The following is an 11,734-nucleotide window of genomic DNA, read 5'->3' on the forward strand; positions in this document are numbered from 1 at the left end:
GACTTTAGCCAAGGGCAGGCCGTGAGATGGGGGTCCAGAAAGAGGGGTTTTGTAGGGCTTGTAGGGCAGCTATGTCCTGGGGGCCAGGTTGGTTCTGAGGGGCAGAAGGCCATGCACCCACTCACATGGCCGCTCCAGAAGGGTCTGCCACAGCTGCCTCTCCTCAGGTGTGGAGTCCATCCAGGGCACCTGGAGCCCATAGCTGCTGCCTAGATGTGGGCGGGCAGGGGTGGAAGACACGGTCACACTGGACACCCCAGGTCCCAAGGAATACCCGCCTGGTCCCAGATCATGCACTATCACCCTCACGTTCTCTGTGGACACCAAAGCTCAGGAAAGGACAGAGAAGTGCCCAGGGCCACATGTCGAGCCCCTGCCTCCTAGCATCGGGTCCCCTCAGGGCTCTGCCCCACTCACCGGTGCCCAGGCTGAGGCGTGTGCCCCCCAGCTGGCGACTGGCCAGGGGCCCATGGTCCCAGAGAGAGAGCTCAGCACAGGCCTGGCGCAGGTCAGCAGGACCGAAGCCATCATAAACCATGGTGTGATTGAACGTGGGGCTGAGGCTGCGTCGCACCACCCTTGTCCGTTGGCGGCTGGCCTGGCTGTCATCAGGCAGCACCAAACTGTGGGGGGGTGGGCTGGCGTCAAGTGGCCACCCCCTCACCCTCCCCAGAACCAACAAGTCACCAAGTCCTACCCATACTTCCTCATAATGTCCATGTCCTCTGGCTTCTGCCTGAGAACTGGCCTCAAACCCTCAGTATCCTGGGACCTTTGCGCCAACCTCCTCTCAGATCTCCTGCCTTTAAAAGTCACAACACCTATTCACAGGACCCCAGAGTAATGTCTCTGAAATGCAGTTCTGCGACTCCTCAGCTCAGTCACCTTCACAGCCCCCCAGAAGTAGTTTCCAAACTTTTTAAAGCCTTGGAGCCCTTTCTGCAAGACAAAAATATTACTCAGAAGTACAAAACCTAAAAGAAAAACGTCTTTTGTTGCATCAAGGCTGGGGACTCAGGCCTCACTGGCCTGCCTCTATTTTACTCTCTGAGGGTGGGACAGCACCTGGAGGCACCCCTAGAATTCCTCCGGTGCTTACTTGCAAAACCACTGAACTGCAAGTTCAGGACCAAACCCCACAGCCTGGCTTTCCAGGTCCTCCATGGACAGGCCCCTGAGACCTCCCAGGTCTCAGCCTCAGCTCTCCAACCAGTCCTATGCTCCAGTCACTGAAATGCAGCTGCTCAGAGGAGTCCTCAACTCTCCTGACTCCAGGCCTTGGCTCAAGCTGTCCCCTCCACCTCCGCTCAGCGGTCGAAGCCCAGAGTGGGGAATCAAGGGTGGGTGACCAGAAGGGGTTTGTTGAAGGTGGGGAGCTCTACTGCATGAGAAGGGAAGGGAGGCGGGGAAGTACCGATGCCCCTCACCATTGTATGTAGGTATCCAGGGATCCTGGGCGCAGAGGCACGAGGTCCTGAGCTTCCTTCACCCAGAAGTGCAGCTCCCCACTCGGGGGCAGTCCTGCGCCTGCGAAGAGGCTCGGCTCAGGCCCTGCCCTAAGGACAGACACTTGTGCCTCACCCTTGCGGGACAGAGATTCCCCGCCTCTCAAGGCCTGTCCAGCTTGGCCTCTCGCCGGCGGTCACTCACCCTCAGAGCCAGCGGGCACGTACTTGAGGGACAGAGAGAGCAGTCCGCGGCTGGGAAGGTCGTCGGGAGAGGGCGGGACCTGCGAGAGGCGGGATCGTCAGGGGGTGGGGACAAAGTCCTAGGGAAAAGGGGCCGGAAGGGAGCGGAGTCTCCAGACACCGACGGGGCGGGGTCTTGGAGGGGGCTGCCGAGAGAACAGCCTGGGGAATCCGACAGCCCTGCCACCGGCAGTCAGGGACAGACCTCTGCATGGGGCCCTAAGGTTTCGAGGCTGACGAGGACTGGGGGAAAGCCCAGTGCGGTAAAGGCGGGAGATCTGTGCCGCGGTCTACCCGCGCGGGCCAGCTGCTCACCCGGGGCTGCAGGGGGAGCCAGGTGGGCTCGGAGTCCCAGTCCCACGTGTCCAGGGGCACTTCGACTTCGCCCAGAAAGATGTTGCGACCCAGGCTTTCGCGGTGCCACACGGACAGGCTCAGCACGCGTCCCCGGAGCTCGGCCTGCGGGACAGAGTACTGGGGACAGGAGGTGTGCTTTAATGAAGCAGCGTCGATGGCCCCGGCCTCAGTGTTGCGGGAGTGTTGGCTGGGGCTTATTCTACCACGCTCCTTGCTGGAAGGAATCCTGGGGAACCCCGGACGGTATTAATGGGGGTCTGGACTAGCGCCGCGCCCACCTCTAGGCTGACATGTTGGAGAGCGCGTTAATGCGAGGGCCTCCCTGCCGTTCCTCCCCCAGAATGGAGGACTGGAACGACCGACAATGACGACACCATGGCTGCCCCCGCCACCCGGTCCCCGCAGGAAGGGGCGTTCGGTTCCTTAATGGGGGGCCGCCCTGGCGTCGCGGCCTCACCCAGAGAGTCTCGTTGAAGACCGGGTTCAGATTCCGTTTCTTCACTGAGGTCTTGCGCTTGCTCTGCTTATCCGGGAGGAGTTTGCTTTTGACGTAGCTGGAGCGGGGCAGGTGAGGACCGGAGGTGAAGGGGGACCCCTTTACCCCTCCAGCCCCTTCCAGCGCCTACTTCCCAGCCACAGCCGGGAACGCAGCTTCGCGTGCCAGGCCTCGTGCAGCGCTTTACAGGAGTTATCTCACCCAGCTCCCGCGTCTACCAAGAACGTTATTCCCATTTTGAAGATGAGGAAACTGAGGCCAAGAAAAGCGGTGGGGTTGGGCAGTGAGAGAGGCTCCCTAGCGCCCCTCCTCGCGGGGTCAGACACTCACGGGTCGGAGCGGCGGCGCCGGGCGGCGGCCAGGCCCTGGCACTGGATCACGTGCACGCGCAGCTGGGCGGCACCAGGCTCGTAGCGCAGCGCGAAGTACAGGGAGCCGCGCACCTGCACCGCGCCCGCCTCCGCCTCCCCGGACAGGCTCATTTGGCTGCTGCTCAGCTGCGGGCGGAGGGTGGGGAGGTCAGGGAGGGCTGCGGGGCTCACGTCGGGGCCGGGGAAGGGGAGCGCGGAGAGTTCAGATGGGAGGGTAGGGGGGTAAAGTGAGGTAGCTTGCCTGGAGGCTGGAGTGTCAGGTCCGGGGGTCAAGGGAGGGGTCATGCAGGGGCAACGCCTCGGGATACGGGGAGGGGAGGCTCACCCCACCCCCACCCCAGGCCTTCTCCCTCACCCCCTCACCGTGGAGGAGTTGAGGCTGGGCGTGGAGGAGCTGCTGCTGAGCACGCGTTCGAGTGACAGGTCGGGCCCCGGGACCTCCTCCCCATTCTCCAGGATCTCGGACGCCTCCAGGGTCTGAGGAGGAGGTAAATGACGGGGGCGTCCCCTAACCCCCCGCCCCTCCCGCGACCGCTCTCGGTCCCGGACCGCTCGCAGCCTCGCGCAGCTGCACTCCCCGCCCAGAGTCCGCTCCGGGTCTTGAGAGCAGCCGCGGGCCGCTCCCGCCTACCTGGGCAGGCGGGGGCTGCGGCTCCTCCTCTCCCCTCGACGGAGGCTTCAGCTCAGGGTCAGCCTCCTCTGCGGCGAAGGCCTGAACGCCGCCGGGGCCAGGGGCTGGGAGGGGCACAAACAGCTCAGCGAGCCCCTCCCCAGCCCGCCCTGCCCCTGAGCAAATTTGGAGGGACTGGTTTACAACCCCCATTCAGACCCCAGTTGTGCCCTGCGGTCTCCGGTGGAGACCGCACCTACCTGCCCCCTAAGCAGGACGAGGAAGGTGAACACAGGTGGCTGGGGTCACTTAGAGCTGCCTCTGATCCCCGCAACCTCTCGGTGCTCCCAGCACACACCTTCCCACTCACCTTCTTGGGCCTGGGGCTCCTCCTCATGATCTGAAGCCTTTGGGGGGACATATGGTGAGGGGAAGTCAGGTCCCTGAAAGAAGCAAGGGGTAGAAGTCACAGAGGGGGCCAGTGGTGAAGGGGTCAGAGGTTCCAGCTTCAGATTCTGCACTGCCCTCAGGGCAGAGCTGGCAACCAGCTGCAGGACCAGTCTGGCCTGTACTTCACACCCCTTCACACCTCAGGGCCTGCCCTACCTAACTCCCAGGGTCCCACTGGTGGCATCTGAGTCTCGGACCTCACCCAGCTCAGTCCACACTCCACCCCTAGTAACCAATTCGGAGTTTCCTTAGAGGATGGGCCCACACCCCCATTTGACAGAGGAGGATGACAGAGGCCCAGGCCAGGGTCTCCTAATTCTCAGGCTGGGCTCTTTCCCCAGCACATCCCACCTCCACGCCAGGGACACTGTACATTCATTCATTAGCCCATTCAGTCATTCATTACTCACCTCAGCCTCGCTGAACCTCTCTTGGGGGGCCTCGTCCATGGGGAGCCTGGGAGGAGGGAGAGGTATAGTCAGAGATGGGCCCCAGGTGACTGGGAGGCCCCCTCCACTCCCTGCCATGCCTCCTCACCTGGGCTCCAGCGCCTCTTCGATCTCTTTCCCAGCAGCCTGAGCCTCCCCATCGCTGCCCTGAGCCTGGTCTCCTGCACCCAGGTGAGAAGTTCTGTGAAACTCTCTTCTCAGGATGTCTGGCCCTTGGAGATGCCCACCCACCTCCTGTAGCCCATGGAGGGGTGGTGCCCACCCAAAGTCACACAGTGCCAGGGGCAGCTGGAACTGAAACCAGGGGCCCTCTGTCCTCGTCCACATACACCCGGTGACCTGGGCTGCCCAAGGCGTGCCCCACTCTGGGGAGCTCTTCTCACCCCTGGAGCCCTTCTTCCTGCGGATGGAGGCGCGAATAAGGTCAGAGCCAAGGTGGGCGTGGTGGTGCCGCTGGAAGCGTGCTTCCTGGAACCAGTCCCCTGTAAGGATCTTCAGCTGCCCAGGGTCTGCCAGCGATGTCCGGAGCTTGCTGGAGGATGGGGGAGGGCGCAGCTGTCACCACTCATGCAATCAACGTTATTGCCACCCACTCTGTGCCAGGCCCTGTACCTGGGGCCAGGGATACAACAGCAAATCAGACTTGATCCCTGCTTTGGAGGAGCTCAGTTTGGTGGGGAGACTGAGTCCAGAATAGACAAGTACACTATAGTGAGGTAGAGCCATGATGTATGTAAGAGGGCCAGCTTTGCCTGTGAGAATACTGGAGGGCTTCCCAGAGGAGGTGACATGTGAATTGCTCTTAAATGACAAATTGGAGTTCTCCAGGTAGAGAAGAAAAATAATTATTATTCATTAAATGACTGTGTATAATCCTTCCTAATTCTATGAGGTAGGGCTCGTTAGCTGCATTTTACAGATGAGGAGAGTGGTACTGGGGGGGTCCAAGGTTACAAGCTAGGAGGTGTCTGTCTGTCCCCAAACACTACTTGTAAGTCCCATGCTGCTCTGCCATTGTGCTCTTCCAGGCAGGAGAAACATCATAAAAGCGAAGGGTGTGTTCGGGGACCTGTGGAGCACCCGAGTGGCTGTAGTGGACATTCTGTGTATGTGTGTCAGGGGGTGAGGCTTACTGGTGGAAGAGGCTGGCAGGGTCCAACCAGGGAGGCCTGTGGACCACGCTTCGGAGCTTGCCCCTGACAGGAGATGTGGAGGAACCATGTGAGGTTTCAGGAGAGGATATTAAAGACAGATCTGGAGAGTCCCAGCTGCAGCATGGAGGGTGGGCCAGAAAGGGCGAGCCCGGAGGCAGGGAGGCCGGCAAGGGAGCTGGTGCAGCCACCCTGAGAGAGGTGATGAACTGAGCTGGCCAAGGGTGGAGTGGACCAGTGGGCAAAAACAAGACCTACCCAGATATCTGACAGGCTGCACGTTGGTAGGGGAGAGGGTGGGAGTCACCCAAGCCCCCCAGTGCCTGAGGCCCCTTCCTCTGGGGCTCCCTTACTCTGCCTTACCTGACCCGTCGCTCCTCCAGCTGGCGCAGGCGGGCATCTCGCTTCAGGACCTTGGCAATAGCCTCTTGCTCCTCCTCTGTCAGGAAGCTGAGATCCAATAGCCCATCAGCCTCAGGCTGTGGCTCATGGGCCATGAGGAGGCCAGGCAGGGACCAGAGCCCCTTTTGAGATGGGTGGCCCCTCTGGGGCATCAGCTGGGGCAGCGCCCAGGCTGGGCACACGTGGCTCCCTGGGGGCAGAGCAAGGGTCAGGTAAAGGCCTGCCCATATACAGGGCACATCCTGGAGCCAATTGCCTTTTCTGCCCAAATATACACTCCCCATGGTGGGCGGGGTACAAGCCCAGGAAGGCTGAGATCAAGGTGGCATGAGATGCATTCGTGGACACATGCACACCGACACCCATGAACATACTCAGGGACACACTCAAAGACATGTAGAGACGCACATGCGCACACTGATACATGTAGATATAGTTCCCCACAGTGAGATGCACACCTGGTCACACATGCATACTGACACCTATATAAAGACAGGCTCACGCATACCCGGTCCCCCATAAAGGGCCCTATGCAGTCATAGGCCCAGATCCATGTCCAGACCAAGAGATGTATGTAACATATCCTTAAACCTGCGCACAGGCGCACGCACACGGGAGACAAGGACCCACAGAGGGGTTCACCTGTACAAGAATAAGTCCAGGGACAAAGACCTGTCCTTAGATATATACAAATCACACACACTTTTGCACACACATACTGCATCCCCCAAACTAGATTGTGAGCTCCTTGAAGTCAGGGACAGGGCCTCATCCTCAAAGCCAGAACCGTGCACACAGCAGATGGTTAGTAAAAGTTTGCCGAGTTAAATGCAGAAATACGTGCACCTGCACACACATGGGAAATGCACACACACGAACACGCAGCCGGACACACAGGTGCACACACATATCTGCTCACCACCCTGCCCCGGGAATCTCCCGACTTGGGTCCTTTCCCTCCACCCTTCACCTCCACCCTTCACCTCCACCCTGCTCTGGCCTATTTGGCCTTCCTGTCTGAGGCAGCCTCCTCCCCAGCTCACAGCCTAACTTCCTCCCCCGGAGGTAACTGCTGCACCCACTCCCACGGAGGCCTGCAGCCCAAGGTTGCCCCTGCTGCCAGCGCTGCCCCCTGGCCTGGAGCCCCTCCCTGGACCCCTTTACTCAGGCCACATGGGTTCCCCACGCCCTGACCCAGGACCTGGCTGGGGTGGGACCTGGTGGTGGAGGCCGAGTGCTGCAAAGCAGCTAAGGTACCACGGTGACTCCGGAAGGAAAACATTTGCCCAGCCCTGAGGGGCGTGTGGACGTGGCAAGGAGCCTGTGACTGGGCCGTGGGCAGAGCCGTGGCCCGAGCCCACTGGGCGGTCTCTCCTCTCCTCCCGCCCCTTTAGTCCCCTCCCTCCCGAGGCACCAGGCAGGGCTGAGATGGGAAGAGGACACTCAGCGGGCAGGTCCTGGCTTGTGCCTGCCGCCAGCCCGCGCTCTGTGCCCTCCCAGCTGAGTCAGCGAACCCCTCAAGCGAGCCCTCTCCCCCTGCTGCCCCACTCTCACCCGGGGGGGACTGGGTGTCTCTATCGGGTGTCGTGTGTGACACTGTGGAAATGCCTGTGTGACGGATGTTAACAGCATTTCCTGAACATCTACTGTGTGCAGGTCCCGGGTGTTGCAGACGCACTGTTTAGGGCTCTTCTGGGGCCTGGTGTGTGAGCCTGTGTGGCTGCCCCTGTGTTACCCGGTGCCACTGTGAGTCTCTGTTCAGCAGGCGTCTGCAGACTGTGGGATTTGGGAGGCTGTTTATTTTGTGGATGTGAATGTTGTATCACTGCGTGTGTGTCTGGGCGTCATGTCACAGTGTGGTGCTGCATGGGGGACTCTCGTCTGTGTGATATGTTCTGTGACTTTCTGGGCGACAGCGCGGTGGGGTGTGTGCACGTGTGTGACTGGGCTGTGTGTTGTGGTGTGTACTCTGGTGCCCTGGGGGCCACCAGGTGTGTGTGTATGAGTATGGAGGTGGAGGGACCTTCCACAGAACTGACCCTCCCCGCCCTTGTCCTGAGGTCTGCTTGGGCTGGGCTGTGGGTATCTGAGCCCAGGGTCCCCAGCAGCACACCCCTCCCTGCAGTCCCCTCTGGTTCCAGAGGCAGAATCCAGTGTCTGGTCTTCCCCACTCTGTTTCAACACTTATGGGACAGACCCATTGGTCAGTTTAAGGGTCTGTCCATCTGTCTGGCTGTTCCAGCCCCAGACACGTCCCACCTCCCCGACCCCTGGGTCCTACAGGGTGCTCAGGACACCAGGTGGCAGTGCCCACCCCTCGGGACACTGGCAGGGGCCCTCTGGCCCCGAGGTGTATTACCTGTAGGGGTCCAGTATGGAGGGGACACCTTCGTCGGGTAACCCCGGCTTCCCTGGCAGCTGAGTTTCAGGGACCAGAAGAAGAGCAGTGAGGGCCTAAGGCTGACTCAACCGGCGGCCCAGCGGAGTGGCTGCCCCACTGAGGAGGAGGAAACACCTTCTCACAGGGCCTGATGCAAAACCGGGCCTGGACTCCCGGCTCCCCAGGGGCGCAGCCTGGGCTTTCAGCAACCCCAGAGCAGGTTTGGTGGGTAGGAGATGCCTGGGGCTTGGCCCCAGCTCCTCTGCAGACTTATTCTGTAACTCCTGTGACTCGAGCTGGCCCCAACCCCTCAGAGCCTTGGTTGCCCCATCTCTAGAATGGGTAGCAGCCCCACCCTGCCCACTAAGGAGCTGATAGGAACTTGCTTTGAAAGCAAAGTTAGAAACGTTTCTGAGAACCAGGGTGGTGGAAGGATTGCAGCCTGCAGCCAGACAACCCCGAATAGTTCCTGCTGTGCCACTGTGTGACCTTAAGCAGGTCTCTCAGCCATTCTGAGCGGCACTTTCCTCCCGTGCAAACTGCAGGCAGCAGAGTGTGAAGAGCCTCTGAGGGAAATGAAAGTGCTTGGCACAAGCTGGCATATAGGAGGTACCAGGTGTTCCCGGGCCAACAGAGTCCCCTCCATGTCCACATATGCCTCCTAGGAAGTGCTGGCCTCAGCAGAGCTGCCCTCTGTCCCCTCTGCCACCCTGGGCCCCATCTGTCTGAGGAGGCCTGGATTCTTCCAGGGCCAAAATGAGGCTCCCATACCCTCCCTCTGTCCGTGGGGAGCCCCTCTGAGCACCCCCCATTCTGCTCCCAGATTCTTCCCCACCCTGAGAATAGGTTGGGCCCTGGATTACATTTGCTTTGGGACCATGAGCCAAGGCCACAGCAAAGCTTCCGGATGCCCCCAAGTCTGCTTCATTTCAATCCGCCTGTCTTGCCCCACCTGCACCATGGCTTAAAGATCAGAGGGCACCTCGCAGACCCCCAAGAGGGGAGGTGGATAAGGAGTGGACTTACCCCACTCCTCCTCCCCAGCATCGGAAGTGGCTTCGGAAGGTTACCACCACTCGGAGCCCCCGAGGGTCCCTCCTCCACCCCCAGCCCAAGGTCCAGCCTTCCCCGTTTATTTTTGCAAGTCAGCCTTATTTTCTGAGCCTCTTTTCCCTCATCTATTAAATAGGGGTAATAATCCCTCCTCAGACGGCTCTCACTACAGTTCAGTTAGACCCCTACCAGCCCTTAATAAATATGCAGAGGCATTTGTAGATGCAATAGCCATTGAACATCCACTGTGGGAACGGCTACTGTGATGTCCGCCTCCTCTGTCAAGTCTCCCGGACTGGGAGAGGAGTGGCCTACAGTACCCTCGCCGCTTCCCATCATTCTGTCCTGGCTCCTCCCCAGGATGCTTCTCTAACCCTCCCACCTCTCGGCTCTCACCATGGAAGGCATCAAACTTCACTGTCTATTCTTCTGGCTTCTAAACTCCCTTCCTCTTTCTGATCTCCTGTCCTTGCCTCTGTGACTCTCCTGGACCCCTCTCCTGCTGTCTTCTCAACCCCAACTCCTCTGTGTCCTCCCCACCTGAAACCTTCTCCTATTTCCAAGTTTCCACTTTTGTGAACAGCCCTCATGACCTGGGCCCCAGGCCTCCTAATGCTTGCTGCCACTCATTGGACTCTCTCCCGTCTGTCCCCCACCTCTGCCACCCTCCCACTGCCCGGGTTTCAGTCCCTGCCCAGTCTCTCCTGGAAGCCTCCTCCTCCCTGTCTCCTGGCCTCCACACTCAGCACCCCACCCCGCCCCAGCCCTTTATTGCACAGCTGTCAGAGGGCCCTTTCAGCATCCCACTTTTATCTGTCATTCCTCAGCTTTGGAAGGTGCCAGCAGACAACCAGGGGAACCCCCTGACCCCTTACCAAATCTACTCCAAACCAGCAGGAGTCTCACCTCCCAAGACAGTCCATCATCCTTTGGGCTGCCTGCCCCCTCAACCCAACCCTTGGGGCCCTGCCTAGCTCTGGCTGGTCCTCATTTCCTGTCTCCTACGTCCTTAGAGCCCTACCTACGGGCTCTGCTTCCTGTCCCTTCAACACCCAGACCCATTTGTGCTCCCAGCTCCTCAGCTGCAGAATGCCTTCCCCACCCGTCGCAACCCCTGCAGGGCCTTGATGCTCTGCACTGCGGCTGGTCTCCAGGCAACACCCCCTGGCTAAGAGTTCCCAGGCCTGGTTAAAATTCTGACTCTGCCACATGGCCTGTGGCCTTGGATCAGTGACAATCATCTCTGTAAGCCTTACTCTCTCCATTTATGAAGCAGGGACAACGGCAGCCACCTCCTGGGACTGTCGTAAGGAGATTCCTTTCTCTTGCCTCCAGCACCCACTCTCCCTTCTTGTCGGTCACAGCCCCACCCCACTTTCCCTCGTGTGCTCCAGTGGGGCCACCTTGCAGGGTGGTTCCGAATGGGGGCTCTGGAGGCTGGCTGCTGGGTTTCGACATGGCTCCACCCTTCCTACCCCTGTGACCTCGAGCAGGCCACGTCACCTCTCTGTGCTTTTTTTCATCTTAAAATGGGGATGAGAGCACCTACCTCATGGGCCTGTGGTGAGGATAAATGATGTACTTTACCAGCACGTGGTGAGCACTCAGTAACTTGGTGATTCTTATGGCAGCTGTTATGTCCCATCACCACACGGCTGCTTTAAAGCTCTGCTGGGTGAAAACAGGCCTTAAAGCTTTTCTGGCCATTTTGCTGTGGTGTCCTCCATACCACAATTTAACCCCAACCCTTAGGTGGACCCATAGGCAGAACAGAGTTTTGAAAATGGAATTGCTCTGAAGAGAGGAGGGGCCACCTCTGTCATGCCCTGGAGAAGCCCCAGGCCTGGAAACCACAGCACCGCAGGCTCTGGGATGAGCTGACGGACACTTGATCCAGGGCCCTGAGGGCCGCAGCTAGAGCTGTCCCCAAGGCCATCCTCAGGGTGAACACAAAGGGCTCTCAGGATTCAGAGACCAAATCCTTTGCTAGTTCAACTAAAGTGACACCCGGCATAGGGCAAGGTTAGGAAAGACTTCACCAAGGCAGTGGCTTTCAAGCTGGGCCTTGAGAAGGAAGGGCATGACTTCAACAGGTGGGAAGCAAAGGACCAGAAGTGGGTGGGTGTTGGAGAGCAGGTGCTGCCCTATCTCGGTAGAGAGTGGGATGCGTGGAGAGTGAGAGTGTGGGGTCCCGAGGGCCATGGAGTAGAGGCACCACGGAGCAGGGCAGCGACCGGATCACTGGGGGTGAGCACGGGGAGCTTGGCAACGTGATCAGTGGATACGGTGGGGGCCGGGTCCAGGGCCCTGGTCTGTCAGCACTGACT

The 11,734-nt window shown here is 59.7% G+C and overlaps 1 protein-coding gene across 1 annotated transcript; it reads right to left on the minus strand.

Annotated features, from left to right (window-relative positions):
* Positions 1-18: 18 nt before the first annotated feature.
* SYTL1 (synaptotagmin like 1) lies at positions 19-8,420 on the minus strand. The gene is made up of 15 exons (XM_082669891.1): positions 8,334-8,420; positions 5,936-6,164; positions 4,805-4,953; positions 4,510-4,582; positions 4,383-4,428; positions 3,893-3,965; positions 3,544-3,647; positions 3,276-3,389; positions 2,872-3,038; positions 2,503-2,599; positions 2,004-2,162; positions 1,651-1,729; positions 1,428-1,527; positions 418-623; positions 19-209 (listed from the first exon to the last, which is right to left on the minus strand). Exons 2-15 carry the CDS (start codon positions 6,124-6,126, stop codon positions 70-72), a joined length of 1,698 nt encoding a protein of 565 aa, XP_082526017.1. The 5' UTR covers positions 6,127-6,164; positions 8,334-8,420; the 3' UTR covers positions 19-69.
* Positions 8,421-11,734: the final 3,314 nt, after the last annotated feature.

Source organism: Grampus griseus (assembly GCF_964374135.1).
Source record: "Grampus griseus genome assembly, chromosome: 1".
NCBI classification, from domain to species: Eukaryota; Metazoa; Chordata; class Mammalia; order Artiodactyla; family Delphinidae; genus Grampus; species Grampus griseus.